Source organism: Dromaius novaehollandiae, chromosome 1, assembly GCF_036370855.1.
Source record: "Dromaius novaehollandiae isolate bDroNov1 chromosome 1, bDroNov1.hap1, whole genome shotgun sequence".
NCBI classification, from domain to species: domain Eukaryota; kingdom Metazoa; phylum Chordata; class Aves; order Casuariiformes; family Dromaiidae; genus Dromaius; species Dromaius novaehollandiae.
Window position 1 is genome coordinate 129053850 of NC_088098.1, and position 18156 is coordinate 129072005.

At 35.7% G+C, this 18156-nt stretch overlaps 1 protein-coding gene across 3 annotated transcripts in view; it reads left to right on the forward strand.

Annotated features, from left to right (window-relative positions):
- TAB3 (TGF-beta activated kinase 1 (MAP3K7) binding protein 3) overlaps positions 1-16686 on the forward strand; it is a 43259-nt gene extending 26573 nt beyond the window's left edge. Inside the window, exons 3-8 of one of the 3 annotated variants that reach the window (XM_026096813.2) lie at positions 1762-2893; positions 3038-3211; positions 6478-6638; positions 8156-8249; positions 9009-9092; positions 12077-16686. In XM_026096813.2, the coding sequence (XP_025952598.1) occupies positions 1762-2893; positions 3038-3211; positions 6478-6638; positions 8156-8249; positions 9009-9092; positions 12077-12225 (1794 nt within the window). In that variant the 3' untranslated portion in view covers positions 12226-16686. Of the gene's footprint in view, positions 1-1761; positions 3212-6477; positions 6639-8155; positions 8250-9008; positions 9093-12076 lie in introns of all 3 variants that reach the window. The other 2 variants (XM_026096814.2, XM_026096812.2) reach the window with 2 other exon arrangements.
- Positions 16687-18156: the final 1470 nt, after the last annotated feature.

An 18156-nucleotide genomic window follows, 5' to 3' on the forward strand; every position in this document is an offset into this window, starting at 1 on the left:
ATGGGGATCTAGAAGGGGAGTTTGACATGAGGGGAAGGTAGGCAGGGTGAAGTATCCACAGAGTGAGAGTCATATTTGTTAAGTGCTGGACTATTTTCTCCTCTGTCATATTTGCTAGTAAATCTTCATCTGAGAAGATGCTGAATATCTTTGTTAGTCCGATACTGAAACCATGAGAAGTTTTGACAGTCATCTTCACTTTAGTATTAAGACTGACTAGATATAAATCCTCAAGAAAAAAAGCTAACTGTGACTTTTCCACCAACAGGATATGATGTTGAAAATTGTACTACAAGGCTGCATGAGTATGAAAGCATGTACAATCTTTGAACAGTGGTTTCACTTATATTTTAGAAGCTATAATCATCAATATTTTAGAAGCTATCATCACCAATATGTATTTTAGAAAGGATATCTTAGCACCCTAAGAGGGATCTGTGTGGGTATGTACATGCACACACACGCATGCACTCACGTGCTTGTTCTGGTAGGATGCTGCTGTATGTCACGTAAAATACCAGTCCTAAATTAGATGTAACAAAGTTCAGGAGCTGAGGGCTGGAAGTATGTTAACTTGACTTAAAGTGACTTTGAAATTTTTACTTGAATTACTTTTTGAATTCAAGGCTGAACCACAGATGATGGTTGAATTTGGGCTGTTACATGAAAAACTGTTTAAAAAAAAAAAATCCACAACCTGAAATGTGATTTTAATTGTGGGGGAGGGGGGAGAGGGGAAGTATCGTTACAGTAGTTCTTTTAACAAGACTATGTACAGCTAATACAGATAGAGAGGGAAAGGAAGGAAAGGGAGTTCTCCCTTTATATTTGGTTTGATTGATAATATAACATCTGTATAGTTTCAGCAACTGGCACCACTGAATAAATCAAATCTTTGTAGGGGTTGTTTGGTTTCCTCACAAATGTAAGAATAAACCTTTTTTTTAGCCTTGAGTCTGAAATTCTTTAAGAAAGTTGAAATGATGTCACAATTGTAAGAGGCTTTAGGAATTACCAGTACGTTTTCAAGCAACTGCTTATTCTGATATCACTTACTTGATTTTTAAAGGCACTAAATTCCATTCTAATAAGAAAAGCTGATTTAAAATATTCAGGTTTTTAAAGTTTCAGGTAAAGAGTAAATACTCAGGTAAACAGTAAAATACAGGTAAAACAACAAGCACTCAAGTAAACAGTAAAACAGATTGGTTCTAGATTCCATAAATGATATTAAAGAAAGGAAGAAGTCATGCAAAATTAGATTAAAAAAAAAAATTAGTTACTTCTTTCAAACCAAAATCAAAGCAGAAGCTGTTGAATTAATTCCTGCAGGTGGTTAAATCAATTTTTAATTTTGTTTGGACTCTCCAGAGTCTGCAGTTTTGATCTAGTTTAATTTGATTTGTGTTGTTATTAGAAATAGCTAACTGTGCATGCCTACTCTTTGCAGAAGGTGCCAAGAGTTCTAAGCTGCTTTCTCCTAACGTGGACTTGATAGGTTTTTGTGTCTGTAGCTAGTGTTACAATAGCATTTCAGTAGAGGCAACATGCACTGTGTACTACTTGCATACTGTGGCCTAGTAGGTATTATCTTTAGTTTATTTCAGAATTCATAGTTGTGTCACCTACAGTGAAAAGTTATCCCTAGTTGTGTTCAAGATAGGCTTGAGTGCAGCTTCAGTTGAATGTTCGTTGAATACTGTGATCAGTGGGTGTTCCTTCTGTAATCTGATGATAATAGATGTCCGTTCTCACTCCTAGAACCACAACAATCTAGATGCCTGTTGTCGAGCCCTTGCGCAGGAGAGCAACAAATACTTATATATGGAGTACCATAGCCCTGATGACACCAGAATGAGTAGAAATAGCCTTTTGCACATTAACCTGGGTATTCATCCTCATACCAGCTATCATGCAGGGGATGGAGCTCAACTTAATGGTGGTCGTACACTGGTACATAGTTCAAGTGATGGACATATTGATCCCCAACGCACAGCAGGTAAACAGCTGATATGCTTAGTTCAAGAACCACATTCTGCTCCCGCTGTTGTGGCAGCTTCTCCTAATTACAATCCATTTTTCATGAATGACCAGAATAGAAATGCAGCTACTCCTCCTCCACAGCCACCTCCACAGCCATCTTCCATACAACCAGGAATGAACACGTCTGCTATGCAAGGCCCTCCTCCTACGTATATGCACATACCTCGGTACAGTACAAATCCCATTACTGTTACAGTATCACAAAACCTCCCCTCTGGACAAAGTGTACCCAGAGCTCTACAAATTCTTCCACAGATTCCAAGCAATCTTTATGGGACTCCTGGCTCTATTTATATAAGACAAACATCTCAAAGTTCTTCAGGACGACAGACTCCTCAGAATACACAGTGGCATTCATCGCCACAGGGCCCAGTTCCACATTATACTCCACGTCCTCTACCTGTGTATCCACATCAACAGAATTATCAACCTTCTCAGTATTCTCCTAAACAACCCCAGATCCCTCAGTCAGCTTTTCGATCACCACCAGCATCCCAGTGTCCCTCTCCTTTTGGCTCTCCTCAACACCAAGTTCAACCCCCTCAGTTGGGTCATCAGAGTTCACATGTTTTCATGCCACCTAGTCCATCAACTGTGCCACCCCATCCGTATCAGCAAGCATCCCAGACTTATCAAAAACAAGGTGGTCACTCTGTATCATATCTCCCTTATGGTGGGCCTAGTTTATCCAAAGGTTCCATGAATAAAATAGAAATCACAGTTGAGCCACCGCAAAGACCTGGAACTGCAATGAATAGAAGTCCTTCACCAATAAGTAATCAACCATCTCAGCGAAATCAGCACCCACTGTATGCAGCCACCACTCCTCCTTCAAGCTCTCCATCAAGAGGTATGTCAGGTCAGCCCAAACCTCCATTTAGTGTTAATCCAGTGTATATTACCTATACTCAACCAACTGGACCTACAGGTGCACCAACACAGTCTCCTCGGGTAATGGTATCTCAGCCAAATCCAACCATTTTTAAAATCACAGTAGGTCGAGCACCGACTGAGAATCTTTTAAATTTAGTGGACCAAGAAGAGCGTTCTGCAGCACCAGAGCCTATTCAGCCTATTTCTGTAATCCCAGGATGTGGAGGAGAAAAAGGAAGCCATAAATACCAGAGAAGTTCTAGTTCTGGATCAGATGACTATGCTTACACTCAAGGTAAATATTTTACCCTGCAAATTGTATTACTATAAAATGCATTTTCAACTTGATTTTGTTACTTACTAAGTGGGAAATATTGAACCTGTACAGAGACAAATACAAAACACTTGCATCAAAAATCATCTAATGAAAGTTTGTTCTATTTTTTTATGACCGTACCAAATTTCAGTCTAATACGTACAGTATTTCAGAGGTTCCTGAAGTTGCCATGCTTTTGACATTTGGTGAATTTCGTAAGAGAATACTACAACTAGCAGAAGTACTTTGTTTATATATCACATGTTCGGTTTGTCAGTTCTGCATTTAAGAACTATGATATAAATTTAAATGTGGATTTTATTATCTTTAGTTTAAATAACCTTGACTGCAGTACGTTTATTTGTGTGGTACTTTGGCATTACGTAAAACTTGAAGCAGTGTAACTTCTGAAAGAAATTGAAATTTAACTTATTTAGTTTAGATTGAAAACTATTAAGTGAAAAGAGAGAGAGAGGTAGGTTGCAGTTAAAATTATGTTGCATGTCAATACAAATTATAGGTTTGTTTTGAAAGGAATTAAAATAATCATTTTGAAAAACTTAATCAAAAATTCACTTCTTCCACTTACAGTTTGCAAAGAGGACAGAGAGCTTGCCAGACAGACCTTAGGAAGATCTTTTCTTCTTAGGAAGAAAATAGTCTTAATTATACATATAAATTAAAAATTAAGTAGTGTAGTCAAAAGAAAAACAAGGAGTGATGAGACCTAACCTTTAGCTGAAAGCTACTTTTCTCAAAGTAATCTGCTTTCTAAATTTGAAACATTTAAAACAGCAAATGAGTCAGTCTGCAAGCATTCAAACCAATCAGTTGGGGGTAATGACAGGATGCTAATCAGCAGCAGTTATTTAGAGAATGTGCTTTGCTTCTAGATTTAGGAGTTAGGAGAGTGTATTCTTCCTCCACTGCTCCTTCTGTTCTTCCTTTCACCTTAGAGTTAAAATCACATTTATGCTGTCCTGTAGTTCTTGATTTCTGATTTCACCTCGTATCTTTGGAGCTATTTTAATTCATCAGCAAAAGAGCTGCTCTGTACCTGGTAGACCAAATTAGAAATAGTATTTAGAGAGAACACTAATAGGTCTGTACCTCCTTGGCTATATGCTTTCTTTGGTAGTGTTCCTATTACAACTTCATTAAAGATTTTAGGCAAGAAAACCACAAGTAGTTTCACATAATTGAGAAAAATCTATTCTGAATGTAGAAACCTGATTTTACTTTTGTGTCTCTGTCTAGATTTCTGTGTTTGGGGGGCAAAAAGAAAAAAAAATCAGTAAAACTAGTTAATATATGTTTTTTGGGACATATGCTGTTGTGGTGATACTTACCACAGCTGAGCTCTTTAGCGTTTGCTCTTGCTGCACTGTGAACTCCTGGTAGAAATAAACTGTAGAAGAATAAATGTTATATTCTCTGCTACCACAAATGAGACCCAAAAAAAGAGCATATTTTAAGAGTTTAATATAGGAAAAAAAAGTACATTTAACTTTCTTTTAAATATGAACCACTGTGCAACTGTTACCAGTAATCAGTTCTGGTTTCTGTATTTCCAGTGTCTTGTTGTAGCATGATTCACATTTGAGTTGTACTAGGATATAATGCCAAGCTATGTAATAAAGTCATATCAGATGTTAAATTGGAGGACCCATACTAAGACAGGGTATGATAGTAATAATGAAAAATCATACAGCCTGATATCTGGACTTTTTTTTTTTAAATTCTGTGATCTCTCAAACTCCACTTGAATGATTTAGACAATTTTTAAAGGTAGAGAACAGTTTCGAAGCTTGTATTATAACAACATCTGATGTTATTCTTTGGTAAGATTTTCAGTATTTATTTTTCCATGAATTGGTGGTTGCATACAAAATCCAAAGTACAGTGCTATTGTTTTATACAGAATAGTGACATCTGATACAAACAGTTATTTTTATGCTCCTGACTTTTTTATCCTCCCCCAGTAAGCTCTGTCATATAGTTGCTTATTTCTCTAGCTTTTGTTTTTTTTCCAGCTAGTATAGAAGTATTGCAATATTTTATGGTTTTATTTTGCCTGTGTTGGATGGAAATGAAGAAAAGTAAAGGTGCTTGCAGGTGCTTTGTATGAAATAGCGTTTTGCAGGTTCTACTGTGTCTTCATTTATTTAATATTTTCCCTTGTCAGCATGAACTGGAGAACAGTTTGCTAGCAAGATCTGGGCAGTCTGCTTATCTGAATACCAATGCAAATCCCTGTTCTTTTTCTCTGTTCCAGTAGACTTTCATCAGGAAAAACAGGTAGATCAGATGGTGCTAAGCATTAACTAAAAAACTTGGCCAATTTTGGCATTTTGATGAAATACTGAGAAATACTCTTCCTGCAAAGACTGAATATTATTTGCTAGCTAGTCAAAATTCTTTCTTTGGCTGGGTGGCTGCCCTGGAAGCCCAGCATGAGCTTGTAACTGAGAATCATGAATTTCAGTACCATGACAGTAATATGAGATAATTACTGATTAACAGCAGAGAGAATTTAGAGGGCAGTGAGTCAACATTACTGTAGAATTAAAGATCCTGAAAGACCTGAGCTCCTCACACTCCCCCCCCCCTTTTTTTCTTCCTGGGATTCTTGTCACTAATGTGTTTTATCGAAGTTCTTTAGTTTTGCCTCTGAGTGCTGGTGAATTGATGGTATTGGATACTAAAGTACTTTCTGAAAACCTAAGAATACTTAAAGATGTTATTGCATAATCTGTAATACCAGTGAAAAAGCCAATTCAGGACTGGCTTTTTGGCTAATATCTTACAACTAGTTTGTCAGATATTGTTGAACAGCAACTCTGAAGTGTGTATTATCTTTTGATCTTAACTCTGGTATTTGTTTTTCACAGTACAATATTAGTATAATTAGATTGCTGTTTCATCCTGAGAAGCGCTCTCCTCATACAGGTGCCTCTTTATTTTTGAGATGAGAAAGACCAAATACAAAAAAAAGAAGCATTGACCAAAATGGTAATATCAACTTCAAGTTACTGTGTAAAATCTGTTTTTTATTCTGGAATAGCTTTCTGCTGAAATTGTAGTTCATTTGGCATGAAAGCATCTTCACACTGATATTTGAATGCATGTTTATGATCACTTTTTTCTTCCCAGAAAGGTCACTCATGAATCTTGCACATAAGCTAAGAGTTCAGTTTTCCAGGTTTTTGTGTTTTAGTAACTTTCTTCCATGTAAAACGTGTTAGCCTTGCTGTTACATCAACGAGCAAGGATGGAGAGATTAGCAAAAGAGCTGAAGTTTGAGAAAGAAGAGCTTGAACGTCTGAAAGCTGAAGTCAACGGTATGGAGCATGATCTAATGCAGAGGCGGCTTCGAAGAGTTAGCTGTACAACTGCAATTCCAACAGTAAGCAATTTGTTAGTATTTTAATTAAAGATACAAGTTTATTTTTTCCACTTTCATGAACTAGAGGCAAAATATTTTGGGGTTTAAAGTTTTCAGTATTTGGGAATGATTTTTCTGTAACTTCTTGGCTTGTAATAAACCAGTTCTTATAATTTAAGAAACAAATAGATGTTCAGCTTTCTTACTGCTTGCAGTGGAATTTCTGAGACTTGTATGCATTTGCTTTTTTGGGCCACAGAACTGAACAATAGTTACTTTCCTAACAACATATAAAAGTGTATGACCAAGTCTAATAAAAGAGCCTGAGCCATATACAGCTTGATTATTCATGCAGCAGGCATTCATGTTTTTTGAAAAGGTATTGCATTATATCAAGGTATTTTGCTGTTTGAATAGTTCTGCATCTCTTAGACATTCCTCTTCCCTTTTGGTATGTGTGTAATGTGACAAGTAACTTTTCAGTGGCAGTGTTGGCTCAAATAGTTGGCACCTCTCTCTCATCTTTTCCCTGCTACTTCATCCTATCTCTGTGACATCCACCCACAAGGGACTCTAGCAAGGGCATCTGCATGGCTGTGCAGCAATCCTGAAAAAACAGCTCTTTTGACCAAAATCTAACTTCCACTTTGTGCAGTTTTTAGCCGAATCAGTTCGGCCTTGTTCACTGTGTTGACATAAACAATGGGGACAGATGTAGGATAGAAGGATTGGTAGGGGTTGTTGGCTGCTTGAGCAGTCTGGCTGCTCTATGTCTCGCCCATCCGAGGTATTTAGGGCAGCGTTTGTCAGGTATCTTCTGTCTATGATGTTGGAATGCATCCTAAGATAGGATGTTAAGAGTTATTCCTATATCTATGTTAATAATTGCTGCTGCTAGCAATAAGATCATTTTGTATCCCAGTAGCCTAGGGTTTCTCAATGATAAGTAAAGACATGGACTTAAGTAGCTGATCCTTCTTTTAAGAATAATTATCGTCACGCAGCATTAAATGATTTAGAAATACTGGGCCAGAAGTTTCTGCATGCAGGAGCTCCTCGAAGTGATGGGAAGAAATTAACTTCTGACCTTATTTGGTTATAATTAAAGAATATAGTTAATGTGAACTGTAGTTCATATTTTTTTCCTGATGATCTTGATGTAGACTGCTGGAGCAGCAGTCATCAATTTATACAGAGTCTTATATTTCTGTACTTTGGCTGTAGTGGTAGTGCTGTGTGTGTAATAAACTTGGGCACAACTTTGTCTTTTTACTAATGATTTTTACTATTAACTGCTTTGTGCATTTTTTTTATTGTTGTTGGAGGTTTTTTTCCACCTCACTTTCTCAAATGCCAGTGGAAGACCCTTTTTTTGAAAGGAAGAAACTGAGGCAGGGGAGGGGGACACAGTGTAATTTTGGATGTTTTATTTGCTAGTTCGGCTTAATAGAGCTATTAACAGACATAACATTGCTGTATCTGTATTGCATGTGATGCTGACTTTCCTTCAGTTACTATTTTGGGTCATTTCTTCCTAGCCTGAGGAAATGACCAGATTGAGAAGCCTCAACAGACAGCTCCAGATAAATGTTGACTGTACGCTGAAAGAAGTTGACCTCCTTCAATCTAGAGGTATAGACTTCATTGTTTTTGCAAAACATAGTTTATGCGTAGTATGTGCTTAAATGTAGATACTGTTCTTGGACTCTTCTTTATTAATAAAAATTGGATTTCATTGATATCAAGTTATTACTAAAAGATGTCATTTTCAGTTATAACCTGGTAAACTTGACTTGCTAACGTTTTTGTTGGCAAAATTAAAATATTTGCAAATAGTGACTTAAAAATAACTTTGTCAAGACTGTTTGATCTAAAAATATATATATAGTCCTTAGTAAAGGTTCTTTACTAGAATTTTTAATGTATCACTGACAAAGGCTCTGACAAAGCAATACAGCCCAGAAGTACAGGTTACGACCAAGAAGTTGGTAGATAAAAATCTACTCAGATATTTAAGTCCTCTGTTCTTGTGACAGAAAATGACACACACATGATCAAGGCAGATTACAAATGTGTAATCCTCCTTTTTTACCAACACTGTGTTCTACAAAAGAGATTTGCATTTTCACATGTTTATAAAGCAATCCAGAGCATCGCAATGGATTTGATTGTTTAAATATGGGGCTGGCTTGCTGAAAATTACTTGAATCAACACAAAACTGAAAAGAATATGACAGGAAGATGCTCAGGAAAAAGCTAAAATAGAATGTAATGATAAATACTATATAAAATCTGAAACCTCAAGATACTTGAGGCACTCTATATAAATATAAATATATATATAAATTACCTTTGAATTATGCTTTCTTACTTTGGTTACTTTTCTGACAGGGAATTTTGATCCAAAAGCTACGTGCAACTTCTACGATAACATAGAGCCTGGTCCTGTTGTGCCACCAAAGCCATGTAAAAAAGGTAGGTCAGGAAACAAGCATCAAATTACCTAATCTGCATTGAGAAAGTTTGTTTTTCTATTAATAATAATAATTAAAAAACCCTGTGGCAACAGGAAGCATTTCATTTTTATTATTATATCTATATATAAACCAAAACAGATCATTTTGATCTAACACCAGTAATCCTGGCTACAACTCGTTTTCTATCAGGATGTTTGAAATGAATGTTCTGTTGATGTTTTTTGTAAACCATGATGTTCACGAGTTGAAAGTACACAAACTCTTACATCTTGAGCTTTCTAATTACATTTTTTTGAAAGAAATAAGTTCTACATTAGGAGTTTTTCAGCCTCGTTCTAATGTATATTATTGCGATTCTATAATTTAAAATTTGGGATCCTTATTGCAAGCTGAATTGGTAACAGAAGCTTTATATCTTAACTTGCCCAGTCACGTTTTAACTATTTTGTATGCGGAGTGTGAATTTGACAGTACCCCTGCAGTTTTTTAGTGCAGCAAGAACCTTAGACATCTTAAGGCCTAAGACAGAGTTTATGTTTCCCTACTTGTAATGATGTGTAGGTCCCTTCAGAAACTGTGGAAGATGCTAAAGTGATATCAGTATCCCACCTTTACAAGTTTACTATTTGTTTGTCTTTTATTATTTTCCGTGCTATTCGTAAAGTCTCTGGGATTCATATCCATCTTAAGACACTTAAGCTATATGTGTGCTCATGAGCTAATACCTCACTTCGTGTTCAGTGGATGTTTAGTCAGTACAGCCTACAGTGATTCAATTCACTAACCTAGTGGCTGCACAGCTCAATAGCTTTCTGGACTCTACCACATTTAGGGGTCGTTTTGGAGCACTCCTACCTTTTGCTCAGGTATTTTGGATGCAGTTCTTTTTTCCTTTCAGTTTCTGAAGTCTGTTGAAAGAATTGCTTTCAAATGCTAGTTTAAACAGTTTGTGTCTTTCTACTGAAACAGCCACTGTGGGATCCTGCGCTCTGATGCAGAGAAGACAGTGGTCTTTTCTTTGTAGAATCTTGTGTGAAAAGATTTATAGTATAGTGTCTCCTCTTACTATAACTAGCATGTACTAAAGTTGTTAGTGGAAAAAATGCTCTGATACAGTGGTTGTGTACTCTGCTTGAAAATCCAAATATTGTAAATAAATTCTGGCTATTAGTAAGTGCTACTTAATGGTTTTAGAAGCTGAATTTTGAATGCACGTGAGGAAATATTTTTCCCTCTCCTCTGAAGCCAGTATTTCTCTGTTTGATTTTCTGAAATAACTAATATGTGGAAATTCATAAAGGAAAAAAAAGATGTTCCAGAACAGCTGTTCTTTCTATATAGCAAATAAAAAAAAAAAAGTTGGATGTATTCCCTGTACAAGTGGTAGTGTCCAGGGAAGACAGTAGCCTCAGGTGAATAGGAGCAGTGGCATGAAGGCAGATGCGTCCTGGATTTGTGTTAAACTGCAGTGGTCATGTGGTAGGTTTAAGGCACTGCTGCTTAGTGATGTTTTAAGAGATTCTCCTAGTTAGACTAGTCTATTTGGTTTATTATTTCAGAGCAAAACATACTTGTAAGAAAAAGGTGATTTTATTGGCAATTAGAAAGACAGTGCCTTGTGAGGATTTGCATGACTTTTAAGAGTAGCTTGCAGGTTTTGTCCGTCAGTCTATTAGAGGTCAGTTCTAGGGATGGTATACTGTATCTTGATCTTGCCTTTTAACAGGGAGTCTTCAGATTCATTTTTTCTTGGAAAATTCGATTTCCTTAATATTCAACTATCGAAGGCAGGTATGGGCAAAGAATTGTTTGTTCTGTGCTGCAAGCTGGTTAGTCCATGTGAACGCAAACATGTGCCTCCACTATTTGCTCACTTAGGAATCTGTTTAGTCTAGGTGAAGAACTACGCTAATGTGACTACACAGCTTCTGAACTAGAGATGGCTTACAGCTGAGCAAGGAGGTTACATTTTTGCTGTGTATGTCTTTGAAGACAAACCTCACTATTAGTTGTGCTAACTTTGTCATCAGCCATCTGTTAGATTTTTGAGGAGATGATACTTAATAAAATGTTTGTACTTTGAATTACAAGTTGCAATTTGTTTTACAATGCAAGTTCTGTTTAAGTAAGCTGTGTTTTACAAATGTTTGTTTAGCAGATGGATATCTTTACTTTCTAGGTATGTGTGCTAATATTGTTTAGAATCTTAGAATTTTGTAAGATGTCTTAAGTGCTTCCACATTTTAAGAATACTTCCAGTTTTAGTAGATAAACTGAGGTCTTGAAGTAGTGGTAGCAGACATCAGAAAACCATGTCTTTCCCTGGGTTAATACCTAATATATGATTACATACATACTGATTTTATGAATGAAAACAAATCTTGAATACTGATCCATCCCTCCTTCTCCTTCCCAAAGCCCTGAGGAAATGAAAACAATCATCTTGTTTTGAAACAAGCCTACCATTTTATCATATTCTCTTCTGCCTAGATAAATGCCAGAAAAAGATGCAGATGACTGGTGGCTGTCAAACTGTTTGAAGGAACTCATTTAGAAAAAGTTTTTCACTTCAGATAGCAGGATTATTGAAATTTAAGATTTGATAAGAGACTGCTGTTCTTATACCTATAAGTAGTCATTCCTTAATGAGGTGGTGCTGGAGTGCTACTGACAAACTTTTCATTATATTTTAAGCTTATTAAACCTTTAGCAGTTTTAGTGACCTAATAGTAATGACTGCTCTTTCTATGTTTTTAATCTAGTATGGTTAAGTGACTCCTACAGAATTGAAATACTTCAAAGTTTTCTCCTAAAGATTTTCTAATCTAGTTTGTAAAATCTGAATATTTAATGCTACCTATGTAGGAAGGTTTCCAGATTCATTTTATCATTCAATATTTAATGAGGTGAGAGTCCAGTCAATCTTAAATATAATCCTTTTCTGTGAAATAAGAAAAAGTGTTTTCCTTTGTCTTTTTTTAGAGCATCAAAACAGCTCCAAGCAGACTCCACGGACTCAGCCAAGAGATGAAGACTTTGAAGGGGCTCCATGGAATTGTGATAGCTGCACCTTTCTAAATCACCCAGCACTAAATCGCTGTGAGCAGTGTGAAATGCCACGGTACACCTGAAAACAAAGAAGGGGCTGCATTAGGTTGAAAACAGGCTTTTCAAGCCAACAGGTGTAAGAGAAGGAAATATGGGGAACCTTTCAGTCTATCTGCCCAGCCTTTGCCAGTCAACAATCTTCATGTTGCAAGGGGTGGGGGAAATGTGTTAAGATATTTCTGCTTGTGCCACACTAAAAACAAATAAATCAAGGGTGAAATATTTTCTTATCCCATTGCAGTGAGCAAAGCAGAAAAGGATACCTGAAAATGTAGAAGGATTAATTTCTGGAAGAATGTATACAGGAAGGCAGATAACTACTGGTATCTAGTACTGTGGTTATAGATACTGTTTAGTGGCTCTGAAAAAAATTGTTTGTTTTTTTAAAAATTACAGAACTCTTAGTAATGGTGTGAAATATTACAATTATCCAGAAAAAAAACTGAAGAGCCAGAGTTGACTTACCTGGCCACAGCTAGCTGGAAAACAAAGGCTCCCTGTGCTTCTAGATTGTAAGCTACTGAAAAAGAAGACAGGTAAATGCAACCATAAATTTTGCAATGTATAGAAAACAAGGAGAAGGGTATTTGTAATTGCTGCTTTTTTTCAGGGTAACTTATGTCTACAAAAAAAATTGCTGTTTTGAAATAGTGACCTAAGGTGACTAAATGAGATACTGTATGAGTGTTAGAGAGTGTAACCAGAGGCGATTTTTACAATCCCTTTTGCTTGTACAGTGCACACCTGGCTGTATCAACACTGGTAATAAACCAAGAATGAATTCTACCGTGTTACAGATGAAAATACTGCTGCATGCTTTCATTAGGCTGTTGTGTTTTAAAGCTAAAACTATGCTTTTATATACAACAATCTTCTAAGACTGTGCCTGTAGCAGTACAGTGAACATATGCCAAATGCAGACTACTCCAAATTCAGTTTGAAAGTCTTGAGCTCAGCCATGGTTATGTATGAGAAGTGTTTGTACTCTGTTCCTTAGGCCTTTTCAGCTTCCAATTTGTGAAGAATTCATGATGTTTACAGCACGGAAGGTACTTTGTGCCCCAGTCCGAAGTTAGCTGAAAAATAATTAATCAATTAGCTCTTCAGCAAAGGTTTATTTGCACACTGTTAATAAACCAGCCTGTATAAAATAGCAGATGGCAGATCTTGAAAAATTACACACTGCATTCTTTTTATTTTGGTCAGGAAATACTTGCTGTAGATTGAAGAACACAAAAGACTTGCAACTGAAAATCATACTGGTACTTTTACGCATATGATATACTGTATTATAAAGGTGATATTCAGTTTGTTTGAATGCTTCAGGTTGCTGTAATAAAGCACTCATTATTTGTGAAATCAAACTTGGGTTTGGGCAGCTGAATGATTGTTATAAAACTGTGTGATTGAGTAGGATGTTCTTGCGTACTCATCAGCAGCTGATACAGTGCATTTGAATTTTTATGCTATAACTTTGTCCATGTCCACAGACACAACCAAGCACATCCACTGAGTTATGGTAATTGACTTTGTAATTGTGAGGCAAAATGTGCTAGCTAAACCTCACCAGACAAGACTTAAACATTTTAAATTGCTCTCAGCTCATGGCAGCCACATCCATATGGTCAATTACCGCAATTCACTTGATGTGTGATAACATATGAAGCTGTGGTAGAACAATCATGTGTCTGAATCCTTATTTAAAATCAAGCAGTGTTTGTAAGGGGTGGGTGGAGGAAAATGCATTGCCAATCTGGTATCTTCTGTTCCTGCAGTTTATAAAGGTAACAGTTAAAAAAAAACAAAAACAAACAAACAAAAAAACCCTTAAATGAGGAACTGATATTGTATCTGGCATTTTTCAATATGTTCTTGCACTAAGTAAATTTTCACCATAATTTGAAATAAACTAATTGATCTCCAGGAGTCAGTGAGCACCACTGATGAGCAAAACAAAGTCAAAGGCATCAGAGCTAGTTTTCCTTCCTTCCTAATGATTTGTAGTATTATACAAGGAGCTCATTGTGTGTGCAAGGAGGGAAAAAAACACTGTCCAAATGAAGTTAGAAAACAAAAGTTGATTTTGCTCATGTAAGTGGACAGTCTGACAAAACTGAAATAACTAGGAAACAGATGAGCAGAAGCATTATATGTAGGATAAGCAATACCATTGCTGTTATCAGCTGTATCATGAATACTTGATACAATACCAGTAACTTCATGACTTTTCTATGGTGATGCCTTTGCCTTGTGTATTATTTCAGTTTTCTATTCATTTGTACTTCTGTTGAATTTCTAGCAGGTTTAATTTTTTCCTGGAATTACAAAATGATAGCAACAAAAATGACAGCAAATGAGAGTAGGTGAGTGGTGTCAATACAGTTGTCATTTTCAGACAGGATAGACACTGCTTTGGAAAAAAGTGCATGCAGTCCAACAATTCTGTGAACTGTAATAATCATAAATGCATGGTTTCAGGTCTTATGGAGACCTGTTAGTCTTAGTCATAGCTTTCAGCAGTTGGAGGAAGACAAAAAAGGCTGCCTGAGAGCAATATACTTCTTGGAAGATTGAGTGCCATTAGATTGCAAATGGTTTCCATCATACCAATAATTTTACTTAAGCTTTTCGATTACTCTCATTTGTTGCTTGTACAAAAAACGCCACCCTTCTGTTGTATGCCTTTAATTGTAAATGCCCATATGCAAACATTAATAGTAAAAACTTTACATGGTGCTTGAATATCTTTAAGTTTGTTAGAATGAAAATTGTATTTTGATATTGGATGATCCATTTTCCTTTTGAAAGCAGGTGACGCCTTTCACACCCCAACTGAATTTTAGATTATGCTAAAAAGTTTGGTTTGTGTAATATTTATTGAATGCATATAAAACCCTAATGTCAGCTGGTATATAAAATGCACTGTATTGTATAAAACTGTGTGTGTGTGTGTGTGTGAGAGAGAGAGAGAGAATGGTGGGATGCTGATGCCATTGTGTTGAGTTAATGCACTACTTGTGTTTTCTTTTTTTCCTTAATGACTGAGCTTTTCCTCAACCATGCTACTAGATTGGTAGAGTTCATAATTGACTTGGACATTCAGATACTCAAAATGATTTCACTGTTAATTGAAATTAATTTTATAAAGCTCATTTTATATTTACTGTGCTATTAAGATGAATTCCCTTTAATTATAGAATAGTACTGTAGTTCTTTAAAAGTTTATTTAGAGTGGGTCTTGTGGAAAATGATTCAGAATATAGTAAACCAAAAGAAATCTTGAGCTTCAGATCTGCTTTTAATTTAATGTAATTATTAGTCTTGTTTGGGTGAGGAGGAAAGGGGTGGGAAGTCGAGCAAAAGGAAGTACTTTGTAAAATGTAGTCTTAGATCAGGTTGAATTGTGTATCTGTGTGTCTGTGGTATGTGTGTTTTCCCTTGAAAAATGGGAGGTGTGGTGAAAAGGTGTAATAATTCTTAAAAGAGCTGGTCTCAGTAATTTCTGATTATGATATGCTACTAAATCACATTTTAAACAAAAAAAGTTTCAGTTATTTATCTGTCCCAGTGATGCATCTCTCATTTCAACTTCTACAACACTTTTACATTTAATATTGATTGTAACCCCCCCCTTGAAACTGAAATAAAAATACTTCAAGAGTTGAAATGGGGACAAACCAAAATGAAAACAATAAAGAATGTTTTTTAAAAGAATGTGATAATATTAAGTATGTTTAAAAGAAAAAAAAAAAAGCTTGTCATCAGGATGATATTTTATGTTTTAAAATTCAGTGGTATACCCTAGAATGTGAAAATAACTTTCCTGACGAGAAGTGGACAGTTGGACATAGACAATTCATCAGCTTCTTTGGTACCACAGAACTTATGTGCTCTATACTACAGTGACTCTCCATCCCATTAAGAAAGAAGACATGCACAAATAACACATCTCCTAGTCAGTACTGTCTCTATGTGCTGCTGCGTCTGTTTTGTTACAAAATGTCAACATTATTTGAAGTTGGCCATGACTGAATTTTGCCATATTTCTTCAGTTGGGGCTTTTTGTTGCTGTTTATGTCCATAAATATTAATGCCATTATTTTTCTTGTTTTTGAATATTCAGAAGTCAATGGAGTTAATGCAATATTATAATCTTGGATTTTCAGTACCTTTGAAACAGATTTTTAAAAACTGTGTTCTTGAAATTTATTTATTTATGGCGACACCAGTGTATCTAATCCATATTTCCTGCTGTGTGAAACCCTGTTAAATTTTTTCATTAAAACAACAAGACACGATCTTGTTTAATCCTGTATATATGGTGTCTACATTCTAGATTTGTGTATGCTGTGAATGAACTTATTACTAAGAGATGAAATTGTACAAAGGCATTCAGAGGCTATGCATGCATGGTACCTCCAGAAAGTGCATACTTCGAATTGCAGATTCCTGCAAAAATAAATTAATAAACTAAGCAAACATCACATCCTGCATTTGTTCTTGTATGTAGTAGAAGACTTTTTTTAAAAATGGCCTTTTTTCTTTGATAATTGGATTGTTCCTAGTCTTCCACTTGGACCAATAATGAGAGCAAACTTGTTTCAGGCATTTTGGGAGTTTTCTTTGTGCTAGTCAATATGATTCTCATTAGTCAATCGATGAATATTGGAACTGGGGTATGAATGTTTTTGTCAATGTGGACAGTGTGCAGGAGCAGGAGTTCCATTTAGATCATGGATATTCTGTGTAGCATCTGGTATAGAAACGGGACATAGGATGTTCGGTGTGTGAAGCAGAGTTCATCAGTCTTTTTTCCTATTTTTGAATGGAAAGCTGTTATTAAATGAAGAGCTTTATATGCTACAGCAGATGATCACCTTTTTATTCTCACTTGCAGGCTTCTTTACTTATCCTAGATGGTATTGAGTATTTGCATTTCAAAAGTACACTCTGCTATAACCTTTAACAAAAAGGCACTGCTTTGGGAAAGGGTGGAGAATTTGAAATGCATAAATCAGTATGCATACTATTTTTTTCTCCATTATCTTGTTTGTGTCAGTTTACCATAAGCTACAAACTTGGAGCCTCTGTAGTTATATTACAGCTGTATTTTGTTCACATGCTATTTCAGTCATTAAACAGATTCTGCTCTAACAAACCTATGCAATTTTGTTTTCAAGCTTTTTGTATAAGCAAGTATATAGGATTTAATTTTGCATGCCTTATTTTGCATGACTTTTGCTAAATTGAATATTTCTATAAAAAATTCAGGATATGTTTGTATTCTAATCAGACTTTTTTCCTTTGGAAAATACTGCAATTGAAGCATTTAAAAGCTTTGAGTTTATAAATTTTTAAAGATAAAAAATTTTAGGCATCTTTAGAATTGAATATACTAATGAAGAACATGCAGAGCCAAAAGATACTAAATATAACATCTGACAGTACCCCCCCCCTTTTTTTAATTACTTCTCCATGAAGTTCTGAGGAGGAGGATCTTACCTGAAGTAATTGCATAAAACTACCTGATTTTTCATAAGAATTGCTTGGTTTTGTTAGGATTGTACTATGTCTTAAAGCTGTGAAGTTTGGAGAGGTGATTTTTCTTGATCTGGTAAGTATTCCAGGAATTAAGTATCAGTTCTTCTAGTCTTTCAAGATGATGCGTAGAGTAAGTATTGTATTTTCTTTAATTGCACTCTCTCTGGTTATAAATACACATTTAGGAAGGAGTTTATTTGGATAATTAATTTCATCTAATAATTCAACTTTAAAATCATTACATATTAAACAGGTTAGCTAAAGTTTTGTAGAGACCATCTAAGAGAAGGGACAATGTTAATTTTTAGACTGAAGGTTTGTGATTGTGCCATGTTCTAGTTTTGACAGCAAAAATTGGGTCAGACCAGCAAAAGCCTCCCATAGGAGTGTCAATACTTTATTTTACAAAATAT